Here is a 27,871-nt window from a genome sequence, read left to right on the forward strand (position 1 = left end):
TAACATCCTACTCTACAGTTTACCATAAATTCTGCCATACTATTTCGTAGATCAATGTAGAAATCTAAAATCTATGCCATTTTTACACTACAGGCAGTCCCCGGATTATAGATAGGTTCTATAGGTCTGTTCTTAAGTTGAATTTGTATGCAAGTTGCAACCATATATTTTATCATTGTAACTACAGACATTTTTTTTTTTTGTTCTAAGTGACAATTGGATTTTAAAAATGTTGGGTTGTCATAAGAACCAGGATTAGCAATATAGCTTAATTGCAGACACCTTAAATAACTGTTATAGCTGTTCATTGTAACCTAGAGCTGAAGTACAGTAAGTCACCAATTACCAGAGGTCCGTTTTTAACTAGGGGTCGTCTGTAAGTCGGGGACCGCCTGTATTTTTTAAAACAGGCCCTGCACTAGTATACAAAAGGAATATAAGAATTGTTTAGAGGTCACTTGAAAAGATTAGATTGTTTGTCCAAACACTTCGATAAAAATCTTTACCTTTTGACTTCAGTTTCCATAAATTTTACCAAACCATAGAGATTAAATTATATCCCCTTGTAAACAAATTTTCTTAGCGTAAATTTTTTTTTGAAAATGTCACCCAGTCATGAAATTTTCACTTACATAATATGGTTTTATATGCCCCCAAAAAAATGTTTGACTGCAAGTCTTGATCCCCAATAAGAGCCTAAGATGAATAATTCATCCCAAAAATATAAGATGCATATCGTCACACCAGACTTACAGATGGACCCCTCTGTCCACTGTGACCTCTGGTGAAGCTATCTTGATGCCGATTTTTAGTCCCAGGCTGCAGTGATCAGCTGTAAAGTGTTTGTAAAGAAGCATTTTTGATAGCCCATGGTCCCATGTGAGCACATAACTTTGAAAATTCAATTGTCACTGGGAAAAAAAATGTTTAACATTGGGAGAAAAAAAAAAAGAAAAAAAAAAAAAAAGGAAAGAACTTAGTTACCCTTTGATGAAATTGCATAGGCCCACTAACCACTTCATGGTGACCTTGTTCTAGGGCGTCACTACACCAATAGGTGTGGTATTACATGGCAACCATTGCCGCTATAATGCAGCACAAACATTTTTTTTGTCTGGAGTAAAATATGCCTGTTGCGACTTGCATACAAATTCAACTTTAAGGAAATCTACCATTATAGATAAGCCGAAATAGACTGAAAATACTTACCTACGTTCCTCTTCATGCTGCTCCTGGTGTTGGTCCTGACACGCTGGGATCACCTAGGAAAGAAATTGCTAATTAGCAGCACGGAGCGCAGGGACAAGTTGTACAGTGCTCTGGGCTGCTAATTATGCATGCCCTTGCCTGAGCGCATACTTTGTAGCCCGATACACTGGACATCTTGTCCCCATGCTGCCAAGTTTCTTTTATAGATGATCCCAGGGTGTCAAGCTTGCCGAAGGCCAATGCCAGGATGACGAGGAGAATAGGTAAGTATTTTCAGCCTATTTGGGCTCATCTATAATGGCAGATCTCCTTTAAAGAAAATCTACCATTTGATTTCATAAATTATGAACCAAACATACCTTGAGAATGTTGTAGCTACACTGATGCAGGAACTCTGAGCTGAGTGGTTTTGCTGAAAAAAAAAAACTATTATTATAAAATTATGAGGCTGTGTTGCTTCTGTGACTGGGCTCGGCGCTTTTCCTCTTACGTTAGTTATGCACGGCTCAAGAGAAGGATGTAACCACTGTTGTGCCTGACAGGCAGAAGTAATCAATCGCTGCACAATTCCCCCATCTGCTGTGTATGAGCAATCCAACCAATGTTATAATTGTTATTTCAGCAAAACCACTCAGCTCAGAGATTAAACAAAATATGTGCCTGAATCAGCGTAGCTGCAGCATTCTCAAGGTATGTTTGGTTCATATCGCAAGAAATCAAATTGTAGATTTGAACTTATCGTGTACATAACCAGGGTCTGTCTGTAATCAGAACTACGAAAAAAACTAAAACCAAGTCATGAATTTTTTGAGGAAGCTATAGATGCTCATATGTACTCCTTTGGTCTGTATCACAAGCTTTGGAAAAGGATTATAAACAAGAAAGCGAGAAAGTTCTGTAAACGTTGGTAATCTTTGTTATTTGGTTGGGGTCTACAAGCAGGGACTCTTAAAATTATTAGAATGAAGGGGCTCTTCCAAGCAATGAGTTCACTTTTTGGCTCAGAGGACCTCATGAGTACTGAAAGAGTTCTCTCGATCTTGACCTCTGTGGCAACAGGAAAAAGACTGGCAGGAGGATGCAGGGAGGGGACTTATAACCTTTTTCCCTACTGTTCCCACAGAGGTCAAAGGGCAACCTCCAAGTGACCATTATGGGGGACCTGGTGGAAATTAGCAATTTTTGCTTAAAGGAAATCTACCACTGCTCGCATGATGAAATCATGCAAACACACCACCCTGTAGGCTATTGAATACTGATTACGGCACATAATTTGGTTAGGGACATCAACCTTTAGTTTAGCTATAAAATCCATTCACTCACATAAGCAATTGAGCCGCCTTCTTTGCTACCCCTACATCACCGACTGTCTTTCCTTCCCTTACAAACGTTATTTATGCACGTCTCAATCTTCTTATGCTCGTTCCTTCTGGTGCCAGGAGCTGTGATGTAACGTCGCTCTCAGTACTTATCGCGCATGCGCAGAGACACTATCGCGAAGCCTGCCACTTCCCACTGCAGCTGCGCGATATTTTGTCTCTGTGCATGGGCGATAAGTGGAGAGAGCGACTTGGCATACCTACAGGGTGGTGTTCTTGCATGATTTCACTACGTGAGCAGTGATAGATTTCCTTTAAAGGGGTTAGTCACATATATTAAACTTTAACTAGTTAAGAATAAACACCCTTATAGGGTAACCTATATACTTACCATGTTAATGTTCATGGTGGGATGTCCACAAGCCCCTTCTATCATACTGAGGGTCATGTGACCTGCAGCTCCAAATTGCAATGGTAATTTTTAACAGGGTAAGTATAATATGGGTGACCATATTTGGGTCTTATAAAACTTACCATGTTAACGTTTGGAATAAGTCTCCTATAATGTCTAAATTAGTAAAAGGTTATATCTTATGATTTATTCTAAAAAAGAACCTCAAACCTTGTGGAGTCGACCTCAAAGCTGACATGCTGCCATTCTGGAGCCATAATAATTACTCTCAGGAGGGGTTCCAGAAGCTTCTGAAGGTAGGTAGCCCCATAGACCTGAAAAAAGTACATGGTATGAAATAAGTACAAGGTAAGTTATATGCCAACATCATAAGAGACCTGTGAAAAGACAGGACCATGTTATTTTCCTTAAAAAAAACCAAACAAACAAAAAAAAACCAAAACAATCCTTAACCCCTTCACGCTCCGCCACGGCGCTGGATCAGAGCCGAACCGGCATCGGGAAACCCGGGGTGCCGGCTGTAACTAATAGCCGGCACGCCAGTGTAAGACCCGCGATCGGAGTTGCCTCCGATCGCAGGTGCTTAACCTGTTAAATGCCGCGGTCAGCGCGACTGCGGCATCTAACATGCATCTGGGGGGTCTTTCCCCCACGATCGCCCCCCCCGAACCGTTTTCGGGGGGCGCCGATCGTTGCTATAGCAACTCTGGGGTCCGATCTGGACCCCAGAGTTACTTGCAAGAATTGCCAGTAAGATGGCGTCTGTGACGTCATCTTACTGGCACAGTGCCAGCCTATGCAAGTGTATAGGCTGACACTGATAATACTCTGCAATACATCAGTATTGCAGAATATTATCATGAAGAAGCAATCAGAAGATTGCTTCTTCATGTCCCATGGTATAAAAGTGAAAAAGTAAAAAAAAAAAAAAAAGTTATTCAATAAAAAAATAAAGTCATAAATCACTAAAAATGCCCCAAACTCCCAAAACATATAACTCAAAAAAAGTCTAAATCATAACATAATCCAATCGCGGGTGCTTAACCCGTTAAATGCCGCGGTCAGCGCGACCGCGGCATCTAACATGCATCTGGGGGGTCTTTCCCCCACGATCGGCCCCCCCGAACCGTTTTCGGGGGGCGCCGAACGTTGCTATAGCAACTCTGGGGTCCGATCTGGGGTTAACAGAATAAATTCATTCCACTTTCATTCAATGGGGGCCATGTAAGAATTGTTTCAGCTGATTTATAATATATTGCATAGAAAAGGAAATGTACCTAAATGTACTTAAATGATCTTCTTAGAAGTAAAGACAATATCTGTTTAATAGGTTACAGACCTACCTTAAAACAAAAGGTCATAATTTTACTAGCCAAGCTATTTCCCCTGAAGAGTGTCTGCATGGAGTCTGCTAATTCGACTTCCTTAGAAAACATGTTCCACAGAAGCTGATACAGGAGATGTCTGGAATCAAAGAGCGTCACAAGGACGCGTGCAAGCTCATCCTGCACAAGACAAAGAAAATATTGTTAGAAGGATTAAAAATGAATTCGGCTGGTGAAGTCCCATCATATCTCAACATACAGTTGTACAGTCACAACAAATTGAAATATATAAAATGTCTTTAAAAATAACAGCAGACGTATATGTGTTTGTGTGTATATATATTATATATACACACAAATACATACATACACACACACCTCTACAAAAAAATTAAAGAGACCACTGCAAATTTTGAGTCTCTCTTTTTCTCTACATTGAAATATTTTTGAGTAAAAATTTCCTATATATACACTCAAGTATAGTCGACGCGAGTATAAGCCTAGGGTGGGAAATGCATTAATCACAGTCTCCGCCGGCGGGCCCCTGCCCCTGAATGCGTACAGCCGGCGGGCCCCTGCCCCTGAATGCGTACAGCCGGCGGGCCCCTGCCCCTGAATGCGTACAGCCGGCGGGCCCCTGCCCCTGAATGCGTACAGCCGGCGGGCCCCTGCCCCTGAATGCGTACAGCCGGCGGGCCCCTGCCCCTGAATGCGTACAGCCGGCGGGCCCCTGCCCCTGAATGCGTACAGCCGGCGGGCCCCTGCCCCTGAATGCGTACTGCAAAATTTGTTAGATATAAAAAATTTTACAAACTAACCCACTGTGAGCACGGAACAACATTGGCTAGAGCCATGGCAATGGGCAATTCCCCTTGGTCACCCATCATGGTGACCAATTCCACCAGTCTTTCAAACCGATCAGCTAAAACCGTTTCAGCCAATGTGTCAAATTCTGTCCCCTGTTGAAGGATTTTTGTGAGGACTTCCATAAAAGTAGCTCTAGTCTGTAGATCCTTGTGATAGCCAAGACCTAGAAATAGAAATATTTACATGAGAGACAGAACTACAAGGAAGGACATTAAAATAGTGATACATTGATGGTAAACTTTGTTAGCATTGATGGTTTATCTTTCATCCCTAGAATTCAGAAGAAAGATTTTGAAACTTTAAGCAATGCTGAACACAGTAAATGTAAATGGCAATTTGGAGACCACTTTGCATATTTTCCCAGGAGCATAGTGGATCAGTGCTGACAAAGCCCAAAAATGCTGAAAGTGATCTATACACATATTGCTCCATCAGCACATAGCTAATGAATGCATGCAGAATAGGTAAAAAGCTGATGAAATTCACATTTTCTCAAATCACATACGCAAAATGACAATGTATTACTTACAAGTCTCTATATACATTAAGCAGAACAAAACATTAAAACATGATGGTATCTCACCTATCGAATGCATAAGGCCACTGTCTACATTGGCATTTAACAGATTTGACATAGCCAATACTGTACAATGTCTTAGGGAAGCCAGTCGCCGGGACATTCCTCTCTTCCTTCCCCCAGTCTGGGTGCCATCATCTTCCACTTCGCTGCAGTCGTTTAGCAAATTCATGAACAGGGTGAAATACCTAACAAGGAGACCAAAGGTATTAGTCATGTATAGATCAGAGGATTACATTATAGGGAAATATGTGATCAATTAAAGCAGGGAAAATTTAAAGGGAATCTGTTACCACGATTTACCTACATCAACTAACTGTAGGGCTATGACCACACATGGCACGTATACTTTTATTTTTATATTCCATTTGCTCCTTACATGCCAAGAATTCACTTTAGAAATATGCAGAGGAGGTTGGAGAGCTTTGTAGGCGAGGAAGCCTCTGTAGAGCACTTCAGGGCATCTGGCTCAACAACTGGTTAAACCAAGGAGTGACCTGGCTGAGGCACAAACACTAATTTTTTCCCCTCCTTCTCCATTAAAAAAATATCACATACCCTTTGTTTGTTTATCTTAAAAGGCATTTGCCTCACCTGTTCCATCCTATATGTTAATGCTTTATAATGATATTTGATGCTTTGATTTGAAACCAATTCTGCTGTATAACGAATCTAGCAATGTCTTACATCTAGCTAATGCTCGACCATTTGTCAGTCACCATACTGCAATTCTTTGCCTTTAATGTTTTTTAATGTTATATTTCTCAAAAAATCTTACTGAGCAGAAAAGATAACACATACTTAAGACATACTTTTCTGCATCCTTCATGGTTTTCCTAAACATCTAAAAACTAATCCATCCCTTCAACCGAAAAACCAGAATTCCCTACACTGCTGTAGTACAAGTCGTTATTTTCAGAGTCCAATACATACAAAAAAAATCACTAGCAATGTTCCGGGGAGTCAATCAGTTAATGCTCTGGGTTCTAAGATATTCCCTACTTCATACTTGATCAAGTTTATGGTACAAGTCCAGTAGGGAAGAGGGGTTTTTAGTTTACTTGAATACAAGAAGCACAAGTGGGCTTTCATATGAAGTCAGCAGCCTACCACACAAACCCTACACACCCTGTGATGGGTTTTCTCAATAGCCTTTCTAGCAATCGTATAACCCCCAATACACTGAAAAATAATATGCCATCAGAACCCATTTGTTGAAGCCAGGTTAACGCTGTACTACACTCGCCATCAATGAGGTACCAAACCCCTGAGCTCCAATTAAATTTTTACGTTTTAGGCTGATCCTGTCTACTTTTTTTTCCACTCGCAATCATGCCTGGGAGAATATAGGTACTTTCCAAAGATAAGGCTCCTGCATTTCTCTGGTGAGTAGTGGTCAGCTGTAGAGGTGGTGAAAACCCAGCAACTAGATGTGTCCAGCCAACATTTTTAAAATATCCCACCTCCCCAACTAAGCAGTCACATGACCACACTAACTGTGCCCCACAGGAAGTGGGTCAGGGAAGCAGCTCAAGAGACCATCCACGTGCAGCTGAAGCACCACAAGTGGAGACACACTGTTGAACTTACTTGACAGGTGGTCTGGTGTGCACACCAATGGAGGCTGCAGCTTTCTGTAGACTATTCCAACAAAACAGGCAGCTCTCTGCAAAACCTGCACGGACAGGCACCCTATGTAGGCTGCCTAGACAATGGGGAAGCTCCGATTAGGCAGGGGAGCCCACTCACTTTGACTGGTGTCAGGTTTAGGAGCCTCGACTGAGGTTCCATCTGAGACTCCTATCCAGGGACAGGAAACCACTGAGACATGAAAGGAGGAGTTATCCTTTTATGACCGTGATTTCCTGTCCCAGGGACAAACCCCTATTTCTGGTTGGTGCTGTTATAAAGAGGAAATAAAAGGTATGGGTGTCATGTCTGGACATAGCCCTCTTTTGGAAGCAAATTGTGGTAACCGGTTCCCTTCAATGCTAACACAATGAAGTAGAAAAGAAGTTTTCTAGAAGAGTCACAGAGAATCTCAGTATAGTAGTTGCAGAAGTTTACCATTGTGGCCAACTTAAGATAATTAAATGGTTGTGTATGGGAAGCAATCAGTCATTTACTAATATTACCATCTTCTCACATATATAGTAAGGACCAGGTACCACAAGTGTCTAAATGTAGGCCATACAGAAACACATATGTTTTCTCAATGGAAATGGAAATCATTTGCTGCCATAAACTGCTGACATGCAAAGTACTCCTTGTAACCCAGTTAGTTATGTGCACACTAACGTGTGCAGATCACAGCTGACAAACCAAGGGACCATGGGTGGCCCATGTGTCATCAGCACTGCCAGGCACCAATACCCATGTTACTACAACCTACTTGAGAAACAACTGTGATTTGGCTTCCATTAATTCTACTCCGTCTCCTTCCTCAGGTTGAAGAGGTAGTCCAGCAAGTAGAGACACCACGGCCTCCATGCTTGCCTGGTCTAGGTCCCTGAAGCAAATAGAACATGATGTATCAGATCTTCATGAACTCAAATGTGTCATAAATGTTAAGAGTATTCAATACCTGGTTAGACATTTAACATCTTCATCAGCTGCTTGATTAGATGTTCCCATAACCCAGTCAGTCAAATATTCCACCATCTTATTTCTAAAAATACATAAAAATACTAAATATTAGGGTTGAATATCAAAGCAGCATTAAGACTTACATTAACTACTAGGCATAATAAATCATTGCATATTAACTCCAATTACATTTTATAAGATGTATCACAAAGTTTTTCATAGTCACCCTTATTTGGTGGGGGTGACTAAGTATTTGGATCATTGCAACTGACAAAGTTCTTTTAGCTTCTACAGGAATACAATGTGTAAGAAGCCAACAGGGGGAATCCTGAATTGAATTCTTTTGTATGAAGCGGCTTCTGCAGATGTTATGATGATAAATATTCGTTAGATGGTCATAAGATAGTACTTGTAGTAAGAAGGACAATGAGAATGTAGTAAAAGCTCAACAGACATTTCCACCCAACCACATACTACGGTAGCTAATTCAGATATGTATAACAACATGATAACACACATATACTTTTTGTTTTACTACAAAAAAAACAGACAAACTCACCTGAATTTCATTTCTTGACAAAAGGAAAGGTCGTCTCTACGTTCCATCATTACTTCCACCAGTTGACACAGCTTCGTCTTGATCTGAATGGCATGTACCATGTTGCCCAATACACGAACATACCTAAGAATACATATTTTTTTTCCAATGAAAGACTACAGAGTAAAAGGTTGATTTAGATTTGGAGGGGCTTAAACTTTTTCTCAAGATATTTTTTTGTGCATGTGTAAAAAGCAACTCTGAATGAAAAACTAAAAGCACAGCCAAAGCCTCTGATTACTACTAAAGTTTGCTGAGGTATCCATCCTGTGGTAACGAACCACAAATCCAGGTGGTCAGAAAAGCCTCAACAGTGCATGTCTGGCAACTGCTGCCAAAATATGAGGTGGTCGTATCCAAGAAATATTTACATATGGCAAATGAATTAAAATTAAATGTAATGCCCAGATGGGACTACCCCTTTAAAGTTAAAAAAACAAAAAACAAAGTACACGTGTGAAGATTATTTCCCATAAATACAGTCATGTTGTCTCTAAGAAACATTATTGCCCTTAGATATGACCACCGGTGCTTGACTGATTAAGCAAAGTTTTTGCATATGAAATGGCTTGGAGTTACTGCATGTCCCACAGCCGTTCTGTGGTAATAAATTTTGAATCCAGGTGTCCATGCAGGGATCAATATTGCATGTCTGGCTACAAGAGTGTGGGTGGTAGTATCCAAGAACAGTTGTCAAGGTTCACCATGACTACATTTATGATGTATTATCTGCAACTGCGTAAAAAAATTTTTTGTAATATCCAATTGAATAAATGTTCAATATATATGAAAGATGAATAAAATTAAATGTGAATGTCCAGATGGGAAAATCCCTTCAAGTACGGCATAGGACTGCAGGTTCCCCTCAATGGCTGCCTGTCATGGAGTGGCACATAACCTACAGCCTTTTGTAAACACTGCGCTGGACAATTCCTTTTACAGTGACATTAACAATACTATTTTATGCTACTTATGAACCTCTTGGATCCTTTATTACCTGACAAGATTTAGCATCATTGTCTCAAGACTGGCCTGTCCGAGATGTTCTGAACTGCCTTCAGTGTGATTATCAAGCAGGTTCTTCAGAATGGTAATGGTCTGTTCAACAAACTGGGTGTTTGTGTCATTAAGTAAAACCTACAATGTAAAGACCACGTAAGCTCATTATTACAGTCCACCCAAAGAGACATGTAAAAGTGTATGCACAAGCGGGATGCAGTCAGATGGACTGCCAAACAAAATTTAAACATACAAATGGGAAAATGCAATAGTCTCTCTTTCCTTACCTGCCCTTGGGAGTCAAAGAACTTGCTGATGTTGTTCTTCATTTTGTTAAAGAGCATTGGATATAATGCAGGGCTTAATTCCAAACCAACCAAATCCTTAATGTTGGTTCGTATCTGAACTCCAACTTTCTCATTGTTGCACACCATCAAAGACAGAAGTCTATCAAGAAACTTGCTGACAGGCGTTTCAGCATTTCCCTCAGTAGACACCATTGAGATGACAGATCCTTTGCGTTCATTGACAGGGCCCATGGGAGGACTGTAAGTCACAAGTCCAACACTGCCGCGATGTTGCAGACAAACTCCGCCAAGAGCAGAAAGAAACCCAGTCATGTTAATCCACTCCTGAAGAGAGTCTGTATCAGAAAGATCTATAGATCCTCCTCCACTCACGTGTGACATTCGCCTCTTCACGATGGTCTTATGAAGACTTTCTGTCACCTGTTGGTAAATTCATTTGATTAATTGTATGCAAATTAGTTAACCTTTACCAAGATTTCTAGAATATTTCTAGATTCCCATTACATGCACAAAAGAGGAATTGGCAAGGGGTCAAACCTGAAGATTGCTTCACCAAATTTCCATCCAGGGCTTCAGGAGTCAAATCACAGATTATCACTTAATACATAAACGAGTGGTACATGATTGCATAATCATACAATGTATAATCTACATTAAAAACAATTTGACAAATGCCATAATCTCCAGGCACCATATCATTGTACACATTAACCGCCGACTTACTTTTCAGAAAACCTTGCATAACTCAATATATCTTATCAGAGAACAGTCTTCCTTCTCCATGATTTGTATCTTTCCATCCTTCCTCCCTAAATCTGCTTTTTACTTACACAGTTCCATCTGACAATCGAGAGAGAAGCTCAAAAGGTTTTATATTACATCTGTTGGGAAAATGAAGGGGAGCGAGAAGATGGAGCTGGCTGAAAAGACTGCTAACTCAGAGAAAGCAGTAGAGATGAGAGCTGCAAGTCACTTATTGAGAAAACCTCTTACTCCTTATGTACTTACCCCAAGAAATGTTATCTGCAAAGCTTACTTAAAGGTTAGATACTATTAAAACATCCAAAAAGTAGCAATTAAAAAATTAAAATACAAAAAAATGAAAATTCTAAATGCAGGAAACATTTGTGTACCTGACCATCTTCCAGTTTAGTCTTTGGGAAGTTTAAAATTAACTTAGTTGCTTGCTCCCATTTTGCATGTGTGTCTTCCCATGCCTAAAGAGGACATGCAGATTAGAATATAACCAAATGGCAATAAGTAAACTACATCTAAGGCAACTATTGTTTTCTTATTAGTGAATTAGTTACCTCTGTGTTTCCAGTTGTTGGGTGCTCTATTCTTCTAAGCAAGGCCATAACTCTCTTCTGTAGAGCGGCTCTGCCTAAAAGAGAAAGTAGAAAGATAACCCTTTAACAACCAGGCCCTTTTTCGTTTTTGGGTTGTCATTTTTCACTTCAAAAATCCATAACTTTTTTTTTTTTTAAAGGCGGGAAAAAAATTCCACTTTGTCCACTTTATTTTTTAAGGCACAGTTACAAAAATTAAAACCTCCTGTACAAAAATAATTTCTTTATTTTGCAATGCTCTGGTGCTAAACCTAGTACAGGCGGTCCCCTACTTCAGAACACATGACTTACAGATGACCCCTAGTTACAAAAGGACCTCTGGTAATTGGTCATTTACTGTACTTTAGCCCTAGGCTACAATAAACCGCTATAACTTATCACAGGTGTTTGCAATTCGGCTTTATTGTCAATCCTGGTTCTTAGAACAATCCAACATTTTTAAAATCCAATTGTCACATAAACCCCAAAAAAATTTGGCTGAGGTTACAATTGTAAAATATACAGTTCCGACTTACATACAAATTCATCTTAAGAACAAACCTACAGAACTTATCTTGTATGTAACCTGGGGCCCGCCTTTACTTTTGCCGATTTGAGAGATTATACATGAAGAGTGCTCTAGAACATCAGTTAAGTCTGTTTATGGCTCCCGTTAATTAAAAAGTGCTATAAATGAAAGACTTCTTTCTGTGTCAGTGGTCAAAGGTTCAATCCTAATAATTAAAGTCAGTAATGAAATCAATAGTATGCCCAAACAGTGGTGCCCATTCAATGTATGTCCTTACCAGTGGACATCATGTTGCTGACAGATGCAAACTCCATAAAGGTGTTGTAATTTGGCAAGAAATTATGGACGGACACTTCATCCACTCCACATCGGATTTCAGCCTCCTCACACAGGCTCCGGAAACATGACATTGCTACAAGAACTGCTTCAATATCTGGACTCCAAAGAAACATGTAGAGAGCAACTTCCAATTTAGTCTGAGCTTGCCGACATATTGGAATTCCACTTCCAGCTGCGGCACTCTCCTACACAAAGCAGTACACATAAGGAATTGTGTTCATAGGGGTACACTGAGAAATACAAATGTCTGCATAAGAAAACGATGTTCATAAAGAATCTTTTCACAAATACCTTGTACTTAAGAAGAAACTTATTTCTGCAAATTAAAATTTCTCGCAGCCATTTAAGGACTTCGGTACTGTTCAGCATTTGGTGGACGGTCAGCTTCTTACTAATGTAGAAGATCATTTGAGAACTGTAGGATAGAAATAAACATAATAAGCATGATCACAGAAAAATGTATTAACCCTTATTAAGCCATTGTACATTTCCCCTAGTCACATGTAGAGAGCTATTTTTTTCCATAAATGCAGCAGCACTCTGTTTTTTTTTTGTTTGTTTTTTTATGCAACGAATAAAATCCAAGTTTGGAGAAGGGAACTTTACTTTTTTATTAAAAAATGTAAAAAGCAGGACTGCCAATGACTTTTATATAATAAAAATGTGGCACATTCGCCAACAAATAAATCTATTATCATGATAATGATCATAAAATTAAACAGAAGTATCTTTATTTTGCACAAAATTATCACCAAGACCACTGGAAACTCATTACCATTTTATTTTTCCAGTGATAGAGCTGAGCGAGCATGATTCAATGTAGTTTTTATTTGTACCTTTACACAAAAAATATGAATTCACTCATATTTGCTTATTTTTTACCACAATTTTTATGATAAGCAAAACAACAGAAAAACAATGGTTTTATTTTGTGAAATTTTGTGAAACCTGGTTAATCTTACACACTTTGTTTGGAATTTACTTACAGTATTTTTTAGTTCAACTATGAGAAAATTTTGTTATAACTTGTATAATACAAGGTGTATTATACAAAGAAGCAGCCTATAAGAAGCCTCCTTTGAAAAGGGGCTGAATGACTGATACATGACAAATCCTAAGGCTGTTGTTAGGTCTGTCATAGGTAACCAGGTGAGAGAGGGAGCGCCTTCCCCAAAAGACCACAAAGATACAGCAATCATTGCTGATGGTATCAGCCAGGTGTCTGAAGGCGGAAATGAGATCTTTCTGCCGTCTAGAACTGTCATAAAAAAGCAAAGCCACTATGATCCCTTGTATTGGATACCTGTTCCATGCTTAGACCAGATCTCTATATGCTAGGTCTCCAATAGATAAAAAAGCTTTCTAGAATTCTAAAGCACATCCTTAGAAGAGGAGCATAAAGGACATTCACTAAGCAGCATTGTATTCTCTTCCTGTGTCCTTTTGCCTCTCCATAGACTTCTGTGCTTGATCCCTTAGTGAAGACTGCAAGTTTACAGATGATGCACGCAAAAGTCTAAGATAAGGTTTTACGGAAGAGAATAGCTGCAGAGACACAGACATTAGCAGTGAATTGTAAGTAGACAATCAGTGCAAATGCTGTTTAAAGGGAACCTGTCACCAGGGATCTAATTTTCACTAAAGACAGGTTAAAGAAGCCAAATACAGCTGCAGTGCAAATATGCCTTTCTGCTTTCTCTATTAATTTGCATTATAATACAATTGTGGGTTATAACTTACATTGCCCCCTAACAAAATCCTCTGAGTAGTCCCAGGGGTTGGGCTTTGGTTTGGATGCATTTCAAAAAACAACACTTGTCTGTGCTGCAGACTGCCAAGTTCTCAGCCCCCACCTTTGTGCTCCTGTACAGCTCCTCCCTCTCCCACTGATGTCATCTCACTAGGCTATGAGCTCCGTGCTCTTATACAGCTCCTCCCTCCTCCTTTACAAAGGTGGGGGCCAAAAGCTGAAGAGTGAGCAACACTGACAAGTCACGTGTTGTTTTTTGAAATGCATCTAAACCAAAGCCCAACCCCTGGGACTACATAAAGGATTCTGTCACGATACAAGGTAAGTTATAACACACAATTATATTGTAATGCAAAATGGTTAGAGAAAGCAGAAAGGCATATTTGCAATGCATGTGTGTTGGGCTTTTGCAACTGGTCTTCGTGAAAATGAGTTCCCAGGTGACGGGTTCCCTTTAAGTAATCAGAACTTTCATACCCCAGCAATCAAAAATACAGAACTTAAACCTACCTTATTTCCCAGAATGTTTCTACTGGCGCATCCGGATTCCACAGTTCAATGCTGTCTGGCTGATGTAGAACCAATAACGCCTATGGGACAAAGTATTCTTTTAGATGAAATAGTATTGACACTAAAAGCACTTTAGAAACTGTCTGGTTAAGGCCTATTAAACTAAGCTATTCTTTTTCGTTTTCTGTTGTAATTGGAGCCTTTTTAATTTTCATCAATGTAACTGTATGAAGGCTTGTTTGTGTACCATTTTGTTGTACTTCTGTCTCGGTGGTTAACCTTTATTAACTCTAAAAAAAACAGCAATTGCCATATTGTCCTTTTTGTACTGTTCACCTTGTGGCTTAAATAACAAAACTTTATTCTTTGGTCCCACACCATTACAGCAATACTATAATTATAAGGTTTATACAGTTTTTCACTATTTTTAATACCATTGCAGTTTAATATAAAAATTAATAAACATTCCTTTTTTGTAAATCACTGCTTTATAGGGGGGGGGGGATATTTATCAGAGGTGTCAGAGCAGAGGTGTTCTAGTTGCCCATGGCAACCACTCAGAGCTCCGCTAGAGCTAGCCGAGTTAAAACTCAAAGCTGAGTTCTGATTGGTTTAGGTGGACAACCATAGCAGATATTTCTGATAAATTTTACATATTTATTTATTGGAGCCATACATTATATATATATATATATGCTGCCATATTTTTCATTTTTATGGTATTCGCAGCAGTTGTGTACCTTCAATAATTTTGGACATGTCAATATGCAATATAATTGTTCCTAAATCAAAGATTACATTCAACCCCTTAACACCAAGGCCCTTTATTGTTTTTGCGTTACCAAATTTATACTCCTCACCCTCAACTTTTTTATTTTTCCATGTCAAGAGCTGTAGGAGGGCTTGTTTTCTGCACCATTTTCTTGTGGGATGGGATTTTACGGCTTTCATTGTGCGCCCATAATGACATGTCTACATTATTGTTTGGGTTGGTGAGATCACGCAAACACCAAATTTCTATAGCTTTTATAATGTTTTTATACATTTACAAAAATTAAAATCTCCTGTCCAAAAAAAAGAACTATTATAAATTTGACAGATTGGACATTTTGGGAAGCTGCAATAATAACGGGTTTATGATTTTTACTGTTTATTTATATCGGTTCAAGGGAAGGGTGATTTTAATTATTAGATTTTTAAAATGTTTTCTTTATTTATTTTTACTATTTTTCAGATCACCTAAGTTACTTTCTGATTAATCCTAGCACATACTGCTATACTACAGTATTTGGGATTTTACACATCTATTACAATGTTTAAATGGTTAACATCTATGATTGGTTCCTGTGCCAACCGCTGGCGTTACTGGTGGGTATTTGCTGCAATATGCAGCAAACACCCAACTTGTATGGAGAGGATCTCACATATCAGTAAGGGGTTAAGAGTCCAACTCTTATAAATATGTAAATGCCATCGGTGAGGTAGTGTTATTTAACTCTCCATATGTCTCCCATCCAGGATCCGTCAACACCAGCCTCTAATTATATACAGATTCAGTGGTGATGTTACATTGACAGTGCAGTCACATTACAGCCTCTGGCTGCAGCCTGTATTCAGCTGTAGTTCAATGTTGATTTATTCCAACAGAGAATGGTGACAGGCGTGCGCCGAATCAAAGACACAGACCTAAATAATTATTACCTCTATTATTTTTAGTACACCAGTAGTCAATAGTCTTAAAATAAATTAAACCTAGCAGGTAACATTTTAAAAAAATACATTTAGAATTTTACTACAGTACATTTATTATTGGTAATCATGCCACAGCCATTATGCCCAAGCGAAAAATAGCAACTGCTTAGCCCTGTTTCTATTGCTTTTTACCAACATTCGGAGAGATAAGCACCTGATCACAAAGTGCGCTACTGCATGGTGTCTGCTATTTTTTGGTGGTGCAGCGCTGGTGAGGGCCCAGCATAGGTACGGAGGGGATACTGGGTTATGGTCCCTACAGTGCAATACTTACGAGGGTGGGTACCCACTAAAACAAGGACACTGTAGAGAGGTCAGTGGGCTTATGCATTTTGATCAAAATGTAACCAAGAACCTCAAGTTCACTTTGTTAATTTTCTAATTTGTGGATTCTCCAAATGTGTGAATTGCTTTTTACACGGCAGGTGATGCTTGGAACCAGTATAACATGTAATGCAACAGAACAGCAGGACTGGTGCATTAAAGGGAACCTGTCATCAGCAAGTGGCCTTATAACCCACTAACAGAATATTGTCAAATATCGTAATACCTTCTAGTTTTTGTTATTTTCATGGTCCAGTGTGGTGGCATCACCAAGAAAATCAACTTTGAAGTGAGATGTAAATTTTGGTTGTATAAAGTCAAGGTAAGGATCCCTGAACGCTGCCTCCTCTGTGATTGCCATCATGCATTGGATTTCTGGTGATCTGGTTATTGAGGTCTCTGGGTGTAGGACCATCAGTAATAGTGAAGGGGGGGTTCTGAGGAAGAGCTTGACTTAAGTGTTAAAATCTCTGCCTCCTTGACTTTATACGGCCAGGTTTACACCTCACACTTAAGCCAATTTTCTGAATAATGCTGTACACTGGGTCATAAGATAAGATCTGGAAGGTGTTCAGCTGCTTGGCAAGGTATTGGTAGTGGCTTAATAGGTCAATTTCTGCTGACAGGTTTCCTTTAAGTTGTGCCAGCCTTCTAAAACAAGATAATAACACCAAGAACTGACAGGACTGACAAACTGTTCATTTATCACAAGAAATGAAACTCACCTCCATGGCTTCTTGTGCTATCTCTGGCATGTTTGTCTGCGGGACAAGCTGTACCAATCCATTTATTAACTCAGCAGTGCTGTTCTGTGTATCAGGTCCAGGTTTCCCAGGGTTCTAAGGACAAGCAAACGTGATATGGTAATATACTATGTATATTTCAAATCACCTAAGATGATATAAAGCATCTGAAAAAGTTCAATGCTGCACATTACATAAAAAAAAGTTAAAGAGCAATCCCAGAATCTTCATGTCATTGGAAGATACAAAGAATTTTATGGGCGACCAAATTTACTTACATATAAAAGCAACTTTGGGTCCCCGTGGATGAGTTTGACCATAGACAGCAACAAATACTTATAACTTCTAGTCTCCAGGTCAGTGGGTTTCTCTTTAAACTTAAGGTATGGCATTTTCTCTTTAAAGGTAAGACTCTGAGGAAAAAGTCCAGCACACTGTCAATAGAAGGAATTAGAAAACTATATATTTAGCATAAAACAGACATACTAAAAAAAAAGTAAAAAACATACTATTTCAATTGGCAAAATGCACCAAAGCGAAAAAAGTTGTGCTAAATTGACATAACTGAAACTTGCACGCAATGCTTCCCGATAGAAAGAGTTGAGCAATAATGGGACACACTTTAAAAGTCAAAATGCTTATTTTATCTAAGTCCCTTCATAGGCAAATACTGAATCTATTTGGAAGTTGCAGTGGTGACAAACTCTTGAAGGGGACCTGTCACCAGCTTTAACCTCACTTAACTACTCCAGTAGGGTATATAAAAACCTTTCTAGAATTCCCTCTTTAAAGGGTAGTCCAACTTAATTAAAAACTTTGCAGCAAAGCTGGAGATAAAACCTATGGTATATACACGAGTATAAGCAGAGGCACCTAATTTTAACACAAAAAACTGGGAAAACGTATTGACTCGAGTATAAGCCTAGGGTGGGAAATGCATTGGTCATAGCCTCCCCAATATATAGCCAGTGCTTGCCCCCTTGAATATAGTCAGCAGCCCCCTGCCCCCGAGTATATAGCCAGTGCATGGGCCCCGAGTATATAGCCAGTGTCTGCTCCCTGCCCAGCCTCAAAAAAACAAAAACAAAAAAAACACCATACTCTGTACTCACCCTTCCGACGCCACCTGCAGAACCTCTTCTGTCTTCAGCTCCAGCATAGACTCCCTGTGCTGTCCCGTCGCACACACCATGATGTCAGCCATTTGCTGACATCATAGTGTGTGCCAATGGCGGAGCAAACACTATGATGTCGGCAGGCAGCTGACATCATGGTGTGTGCGACGGGACAGCACAGGGAGCCAAAGTCAGAGCTGAAGAGAGAAGAGGACCTGCGAGGGTGTCGGAAAGGTGAGTACAGAGGCTTTATTTTCATAGACTCGAGTAGAAGCCGAGTAAGGGTTTTTCAGCACCTTTTTCTGTGCTGAAAAATTAGGCTTATACAGTAAACTTACATCCACCAACAGGGGAACACCACCTATGCTCTGACATATTACGGTGGCCTGGCACACTATTGCAGGTGCTGGGAAAGAAAATGGGTGGGTGTGCCAGGGTTTGTCAGAGCGGAGACAATGTGCCCTGTAAACAAACAGGGGCAGGGCTCCGACGGACCATGGCTGGGGAGTGCCGGTGGAGGCAAGTACAGGTAACACAGGCCCATCTGTTAAGTTTAAATATTGAAAAATAGAACGAGACACGGGCGGCGCCCCTAGTGCAATAGGTCACTTGTAAATGAGATGAGGCATTAGAGAGTATCTGCTCACCTGAAGACACCTTGTGTCTTATGCGTCTGGAGTAGATACTTTTTGCTCTCCGGTAACTGTGGCTAGGGTGTGCTGAGTCTTCCCGGGGTCCAGTACAGTGGGAGTGCCGGATAGGGAATCACAGGGATGCAAAGGTTTGAAAAAACCGGGTTGGTGTAAGACGCGCTGCCCCAATTGAGTAGTATCCGACACGGTAGTAGAGTTCAAGATATTATTTATTTAGAGGATAAAAAGGACAGTCCTTTTTATCCTCTAAATAAATAATATCTTGAACTCTACTACCGTGTCAGATACTACTCAATTGGGGCAGCGCGTCTTACACCAACCCGTTTTTTTCAAACCTTTGCATCCCTGTGAAGTTTAAATATTGACTAAAGAAAAAAATCACTTTCAAAATCATATGCAAATGAGCAGAAAAGTTAGCTTTGCCCGAGATGATTTGCTTCTGAAGGAAAAGCCCATATCTTGGGTTCTAAAGTATCTAAAGCAATGCCATTGATGAAGATGAAAGTCATATTTCTAAACATTTTGGTTCTGTGAGCTATGGACCCAGAGACGCAGGCAATTAAGGACATAAATGGGAATATAAGCTGCAGCTCCACTTTCCACCTATGCTAACAGCTACTATAGAGTCCAAGATATAGCCATCTGAAGTAATGACCCACACGCCCTTTCAGCTTTGTAGCTACATTTATCTCAGGTCCCCTTCAGATCATTTGCATTTGACTTTGAAAATATTTTTTTAATAGGTAATTAGTCATGTTTTAACATAAAAATTAAATGCTAAGAAGGATATTTCAGACCCTAGTGAGTTAGTGGTGTAAAAGCAAGTAGCAGAGCCCTTCCTGAATTTAGGATAAGTAGATGGGAGTTTACATATATGATAATGGACATCAGTGTAGCATTAACATTTGAAGAAACAAATCACGGTTTTCCTTCCCACATCATGGACATAACAGCTGGCAGATTGCAACATTTTATTTTAGATATTTAAAATATAAAATAAAAACAAGAGGAAAAAAAAGTGTTCTAATGGAATGTAAACTTGTCTAAAATTTTCCTCTGTTCTATTATCAGAATTTAAAAAAATAGATCAAAATCCAGCATGTTAACCCAAGGACACTCGGGCCTCCTAGCTACTAAAATCAACTTTTAAAATTATGCTACGGAGCCAGAAGAGCTCCTTGGGATGTTACCAGAGATCCTCCACAGGCCTATCTTCACAGGCTATTACACTGTGCAGAAGAACCCTACCACTATATTCTGAAACTTTCTAAAGAAATTAGGGAAGGTTAAAGAAGGGGGGATGGGGAGACAGTTTAACAGCATGTGAAGATTCAGAATGAAGGTGCTCTGGTCAGCATTGATAACAAATTTTAAAAAATGATCACAGTCGCAGTGCCTGAATCTATGAGTAAGTGTCCCTGCTTTATCACGTTTGATTTTGATGGTAGATTTTCTTTTAATGATACACCTTACAGACTCCTCATGGTCATAGACAGCATTAGACTGCACGTCCAGATACTTCCTTTGTCCAGCATTTGCTGTTGAGGAGATTTGGGAAGCCACCATAAACATAATAATAATTCTTTATTTATATAGCGCACACAGATTACGCAGCGCTGCACAGGCATGTCAAATTGGTCCATTACAGGATTTCACTAATCTTGTGTATGGGGAATTTATCCTGATATGTCAGTATTAGGGTTTAAGACCATCATGCTCAGCACATGAATCAGGGACCCACCGTCGTGCTTCATAGTGATATATGGTGCACAAAATCCCCTCTTCCCTGCATAACTGAAGAACCTGACTGAAATCATTACAACAGTCTGGTGCTGCTATACCACAGGGGGAAATTTGTGGATTTGTTGGTCTGTGAAAAAGGAGACTGCACAATTTGTGATTCAAGGACCAACCTTGGTTGTCTGAAATAGCCTTAATATTGACATTGGTTAAACTGCCAAAACACATTATATTGGTGGGATCAGACAACCATTTAATGTTTATAGGGGCAACCTATATCTCCTTGACAAGAAATGCTCTGACAAAGAGCGAATAGAAAAGAACTGTCAGTGCTAAAAGTGTAACAAATCAAAGTCCTCGAAGTGCACACACCAGCAATGTGGATGTGCATTTACGGTCTAAACTGCGATAAAACATAACGGATATGTCTGAATATCTGCTCTATAAAATTAATATTTCTATATAAGGAAGAATAAACTGAACTCATATTTAAAGTTCAATATAAAGGTATAAAGACCTAAAATTTGCCTTGTATGAAAATAAAGCTGCTACAAGAGCATATAAAAAAATTACACTATATGCCCAACAGTTCATCTAATAAATATATAACTCCTTCCTCAAACATGTCCCCCCATACTGGTACTGCTACAGTACAACTGCAGAACATTGTTATTCTTAGAGCAGGAACAGGGTAGCAAATCCACAAATGCAAAATAGTGGACTGTGGAGATATACACACACACATATCATTTAAATTTCATAGACTGTTTAGAAGTGTCAAACAAACATATCTGATGTTTCATTATTTATTTAAAAAAAAAAAAAAAAAAAAAAAAAAAAAAATCAGTAACGGGCAGCAGGGTGTTCTACTGGTAATAGAAAATGTGACTTATGTGTTTTCCCATGTCCTTTATATTAGTTATCTGTACGACCCCTCAAAATTGCCCAATACTGCTCTTCCTCTAGGACCAGAAAAAAAGTTCACCACTGAGCATGACTGCCATCACCTTAGAACTGCTTATATTAAAAAAAAAGGTGCGCACCACAAATGAGAGGGCACCTCACATTAAACAAATGAGCTAAAAACACAATTCCAGCTTTATTAGATGGGTTGCCTAAAAGGGTTTTTCCAACTTACACTTACTGCCAGGGCAATACTTATCAGTCCTGCCCGCTGCACTCTTAGCACTCTTAGTTGACCCGTGCATGGCTGCATCAGGTGGTGTCCGTATACTGCCAGGGGAGTAAGTGGCAGCAGCACAGACGTGTGTATATTGATACCTCCTCACTACAGGCTTATACAAAAATTCTGCCAAAAAGGACCAAAGGACAGCGCTGGTGGCCAGACAGGCAAGTAATGCTTGCTGGACTGCACTTTCATGGGCTGGCAAACCCCATTAACTTTTATAAACAAAAAACGCAAATAAACAAAAGTCAATGGGCAAGCCTCAGGGACTATGCCTAACGTGAACAGGTCAGTCATTACAAATGGTGTTGTTCGGTGTCTATGTCTAGAAAGTCCACATGAAAAGCTCACTATTAAAGACATTAACCGGAAAATGAGTGAAAATGTTTATGAACAATTTGTTTGCAGTAACCTTGATAAAACAATGTATAAACTTCCTAAACAGCTTTTTGCACATAACCAACATATACAGGCTTGGCATTAAACCATTAGTATTGAGGTCATGCTGCCTATTGTATCTGAAATGAAATGATGTGACTATCGTGGTAACTATACACAGAAAAGTCAAGCAAAATCAGAAGCCTTTTCTGCGGTAGTTACAATGAGTCATACTTACAGCAACAGAAGCCCACTGCCATGCAAAACAGTGACTGGTTGGCATCTGATCATGTGACCGACAGCAGCCAATAAAAACAAAGCAAGCAGAAGACAAAGCACCACCAATCAATGACAATTGGCACATACAACACCCACTCCAACACTATATCTTAGTAACATCACATTTATGGGCTGAGAAACTCAATGTCTGTTTGCTACAGATTAACTTCCCAAGGACAAGTTTGTGTCAAATTAAAGACGTTAGCTAGGATTCCAAAAACAGTGCGACACATGTCAACAGGTGATATGTAGTACTTCAGCTCAGCTCTATTGAAATCAAATGAGGCAGAGCTACATAGGGCGTAGACTGGTGTAGTGCCGGACAAAGCCAAGCGCTACTCATTAAAGGAAATCTACCATTAAAATCAAGCATGATAAACACTTACTCATAGATTCATGCACCAATCTCATAATATTTGTAATCCATGGTCTCCTTCCTTCTAAAATCTACTTTTACAATTATGCTAAAAAAAACAGAAGTGCTTGGGGGGGGGGGGGGGGGGTACCAGTGCCTCTCTGTACTGTAGCTTCACAAGCTGTTACACTTTATAGGACCACTTCCCTCTCATGCAGTGTGATTACATCAGGCAGAGGTGAAGTGCTGGGAGGACGCTGGGGAGGGCGAGACAGCCTGTAAATCTGAAGCATGGGGAAGCCCTGTTAACACCTTCAGGAATATTTTTAAAGGTTGATTTTTGAAGGAAGGAGGCCATGAATAACAAATACAAGAAGATTACCACAGTTATGGTCCCTGGTTTATCATGCTTGATTTTGATGGTGGATTTCCTTTAGCTTTACCAATTGAGTTGCATGCACCTTTTGGGATTCAGCTGTAGCTGACCAAGCGTTACTATAAATAGTCGCTGAGCAACCAAGAACTAAAGCTGGTGAGGGGTAATCTGGCATAGAGATGCAAACAGAGAAAGACCTCTCTTACAGTCATTTTAAATAGATTTAAAGTACTCAAGCAAAATTGTGTTTTGCCCATATCGTGAAGCATAGGCTGTTATACAACAATGCCTGTATAATTTAATGGGTCTTGGTTGACTGTTGGTGTTTCCTCTGATATGCAGTATAATTAAAGAAACACATCTACAACTTTAGTGAAGTTTCAGCATTTACAAGCAGGAGGCAAGGAACATCCTATGAACTTGCATCTCTTGGGATACAACAGACTGCAGATGTCAGAGTAGCATAATAACTTTACAGTTTAACACTTTTAATATCACTACCATCCGCTCTCTGAGTTAAGGTAGAGAATATACTTTGTAGCACTTTGTATGGAGAAAGCGGGTATACAAAATAGGAACCCAGAGGAGAGGATATAATCCTATATTCCACATAAAAGGTCAATGCAGTTTAGAATTTTTGGTCAACTGAACGGCTACTGCTGATAAGTTTGAACTATACATTCAAAACAATATACTTTTTGGGAATAAAGAAAGAAAAGGACCCTTAAAACATCAAAAATTATAACCTGGCACTAACATGTACCATCCTAAAATACTATACTAACAATCCAAAGTCATTTTTTATATTTTTTTTCTCAACATTTTTGATATAAGTAAAATGTACAAAGTAGAACACATAACACACAACACACTGACATTTACAAACCTACAATATTAAAAAACAAAGGGAAGATAAAGCATGAATGGGGTATCTGCTGCTATAAAATAGCATTGTGCACTTGTTTTTGACACGATATGAGCTATGGAGAAATGAGATGGAGATAAATAATATGTAATGAAAGCTTCAAGTAAGGGATAAAAAACCCCACACACTTAAAATTACAAACGTTACCGGCGTCAGACGGATTGCTGTATGTAACTGCATGACGATTTTGAGCGTTTCAGCAAACATGCTGCGGAGTTCTCCTGAGTAGCAATAAACAGCATCAATCTTGGGCCACCAGTCCAGTGCAGACTTCACAGTAAATGAAAGAAAAAAAATATACATTTTTAAATTTTACATTTTATTTTTCTTATATTACTTTTTGCTCCTAAAGGGGCATTAGGTTTTATTTACAGGGGATGTTTTATTTTGCGATATACAAGAATTAAAATTTATTGAACAAAAAAAAAAATTTACTTTTTCCATGTACAACAGTATATGGTAGATTTGCAGGTCCCAGTATTTTTAAAACCTCATCATAACACTCCTTAATTTCATGATGAACTTTTATTAAAGGCGGACTGCTTGTCTGGGCAGCTATCAGTGATTTTATCCCATGAATTTTACACCATTGTCACAACAGCTTGTGGTATCTAAATGATCTACTAATACCGTATATACTCGAGTATAAGCCGACCCGAGTATAAGCCGAGGCCCATAATTTTACCACAAAAAACTGGGAAAACCTATTGACTCGAGTATAAGCCGTTGGTGGGAAATGCATTGGTCACAGCCTCTCCAATATGTAGCCAGCCAGCCCCTGCCCCAGTGTGTATAGCTTGCCAGCCCCTGCCCCAGTGTGTATAGCTTGCCAGCCCCTGCCCCAGTGTGTATAGCTTGCCAGCCCCTGCCCCAGTGTGTATAGCTTGCCTGCCCCTGCCCCAGTGTATATAGCTTGCCTGCCCCTGCCCCAGTGTATATAGCTTGCCTGCCCCTGCCCCAGTGTATATAGCTTGCCTGCCCCTGCCCCAGTGTATATAGCTTGCCTGCCCCTGCCCCAGTGTATATAGCTTGCCTGCCCCTGCCCCAGTGTTTATAGCCTGCCAGCCCCTGCCCCAGTGTATATAGCTTGCCTGCCCCTGCCCCAGTGTTTATAGCCTGCCAGCCCCTGCCCCAGTGTATATAGCCCCCCCCCTTCCCCGTCGTGCAGCACAACAATACCGGATGGATCGCACAGAAGATCTACGGGTGCCGCCAGAAAGGCGAGTTTTGATTTATTTATTTTTTTGACTCGAGTATAAGCCGAGTTTGGGCTTTTCAGCACATTTTTTGTGCTGAAAAACTAGGCTTATACTCGAGTATATAAGGTACTAATGTACTGCGTGGGGGGAGCTGTAGCAATAACTGCAGCTAGGTCTTATTTTCAGGGGAGGACTTATATTTAAAAGCGTAAAAAAAAAAATTGCAGCAGGTCTTATTTTTGAGGGGGTCTCTTATTTTCCGGTGAAATAGGGTAGTAAATACCGGGCCAGTGGATCTAAATTTACTAATCCCATTTGTTTTATTTTGTTAGATTTTCCAATACAAAGACACTAGAATTTGTTCTATTTTCCTACATGGATACATTTTGCATTGACTAATATTCCGATCTTTTTTAGCAATGGGATGGGTTAAACATGGCCTGTGCTTGGCTGCAGACTATGGTATCAGCTGTTGGGCACCAGAGAGTTTGTGTCATTGATGACAGTCACCAGGCTGCTGAGTCAGTGCTATTGAATACAATGGTGTGAGCATTGTGCCTGCGAGGCCTTCTCTGCAGCTGCTGGGATTACTTCCTGACATATCCTATTACTCTAAAAGCTTCCTTCCAGTGAGATCATTAATGCAACTATGGAAACTGCTGGAGACTACATTCCGCCACTCGGACAAGCAATACAGACAACCAGATATATTTAGAGTTATTAAGAGCATAATTTGGATTTTTTCTATACAATGATGGTGTAAAAATATCTAAAAATAGGTAAACATCAAAAATTGTACATGCAATAGTTAGCCACATTATTAATCCTATCAGGTGATTAGGCGATTTGCTGATCAGGTGAAAACTTTAAGATTTGAAAATATCTCTTCCCCGGGACCTCATGGATCAGGGAATAAAGGGCTTGCACTGTTAATTTGCAGTGCCCTCCAAAGTCCTTTAAGCACCTCGGCGCCAAGATATATAACCACGGTTGGCGCTTGCACCGATCGCAACTATTAACCCGCCTGCCGCTGCCAGCATTTAAAACACGGTGGCACATGGGCGCCGCCATCTTGGATCGCACCCTTGCGCGGTTGCCATGAGACAGTGGCTCATTGTAATGAATACTGTGCAAAAATGCCATATACTGCAATACAGTACTATAGCAGTATATGGTAGGAACGATCAGACCATTGCAGGTTAATGCACTGTAGAGGGTCTAAAAAAAAAAAAAACAGTAAAATAAATTTTAAAAAGTAAAAAGCCTAAAAGTTCAGATCACCCCCCCCCCTTCCCTAGAACTGATATAAAACGTAATAAACAGTAAAAATCAAAGACACAATAGGCATCACCGCGTCCCAAAATGCCTGATTTATCAAAATATAAAAACGGTTATTGCCGAAGGTGAACCACATAATGGAAAATAGTGCCCAATAGTCCGAAACGTGACTTTTACACCATTTTATATCACATAAAAAATGGAATAACAGGTGATCAAAATGTCAAGGAAGAAAATCCAATATCCAGCCAGGTCAGGAACAATCATGGCTTAATCATGCCATGATTAAGAACGGCTAGCCTGTTCGAAACGCGTTGGCGTTATTACCTGCTGTGGATTTTAAATATGTGCCCGAATAAAGAATAAGAATTGTTCCTCACCTGGCTGGATATTGGATTTTCTTCCTTGATCTATACCGCCTGCGCAGAGGGGCGATCCGTGCGACACTTGGACATTCGTTTTTGCTGGAAGGGGAGCTGATTTCCACCCTATATTGACCAAAATGTCGCACAGACCTCAAAATGGTGGAGGGGAAAAAGTCAGCTCATTTCCCCCCCCCAAAAAAAAAATCACACCTAACACAGCTCCTTATACTGAAGTATGAAATAAAAGATATTAGCGTCAGAAGATGTCGAAATTATTTTTTCTTTTTTGTACGCATTCACTTAATTTTTCGAAAATGTATTTAAAAACCTGTATAAATTTGGTCCACAATAATGTGTTATTTTTCCACATTTGGAATTTTTTTCCAGCTTCCCAGTATACGGCATGGAATAATAATGTGAAGGAGAAGCAAAATGTGTTACGCACAAAATAAGCCCTGACACAGCTCTGTATACGGAAAAAGTTCTGTTTTTTTGAGGGTGGAGAGCAAGAAATGAGAGAAAAAACCCTGTGTCCTTAAGGGGTTAA

The 27,871-nt window shown here is 39.8% G+C and overlaps 1 protein-coding gene across 4 annotated transcripts in view; it reads right to left on the reverse strand.

Annotated features, from left to right (window-relative positions):
- NF1 (neurofibromin 1) overlaps positions 1-27,871 on the reverse strand; it is a 138,824-nt gene that overhangs the window by 71,100 nt on the left and 39,853 nt on the right. For 2 of the 4 annotated variants that reach the window (XM_072136113.1, XM_072136112.1), the window contains exons 12-28: positions 24,630-24,752; positions 17,754-17,888; positions 17,458-17,571; positions 14,657-14,736; positions 12,688-12,811; positions 12,335-12,581; positions 11,511-11,584; positions 11,334-11,417; positions 10,180-10,620; positions 9,891-10,030; positions 8,855-8,977; positions 8,294-8,377; positions 8,102-8,218; positions 5,716-5,897; positions 5,084-5,295; positions 4,284-4,445; positions 3,151-3,254 (exon numbers count right to left, since the gene is read on the reverse strand). In XM_072136113.1, the coding sequence (XP_071992214.1) occupies positions 3,151-3,254; positions 4,284-4,445; positions 5,084-5,295; positions 5,716-5,897; positions 8,102-8,218; positions 8,294-8,377; positions 8,855-8,977; positions 9,891-10,030; positions 10,180-10,620; positions 11,334-11,417; positions 11,511-11,584; positions 12,335-12,581; positions 12,688-12,811; positions 14,657-14,736; positions 17,458-17,571; positions 17,754-17,888; positions 24,630-24,752 (2,546 nt within the window). Of the gene's footprint in view, positions 1-3,150; positions 3,255-4,283; positions 4,446-5,083; positions 5,296-5,715; positions 5,898-8,101; positions 8,219-8,293; positions 8,378-8,854; positions 8,978-9,890; positions 10,031-10,179; positions 10,621-11,333; positions 11,418-11,510; positions 11,585-12,334; positions 12,582-12,687; positions 12,812-14,656; positions 14,737-17,457; positions 17,572-17,753; positions 17,910-24,629; positions 24,753-27,871 lie in introns of all 4 variants that reach the window. The other 2 variants (XM_072136111.1, XM_072136110.1) reach the window with 1 other exon arrangement.

The sequence above is a fragment of the Engystomops pustulosus genome, chromosome 2 (assembly GCF_040894005.1).
Source record: "Engystomops pustulosus chromosome 2, aEngPut4.maternal, whole genome shotgun sequence".
NCBI lineage: Eukaryota > Metazoa > Chordata > Amphibia > Anura > Leptodactylidae > Engystomops > Engystomops pustulosus.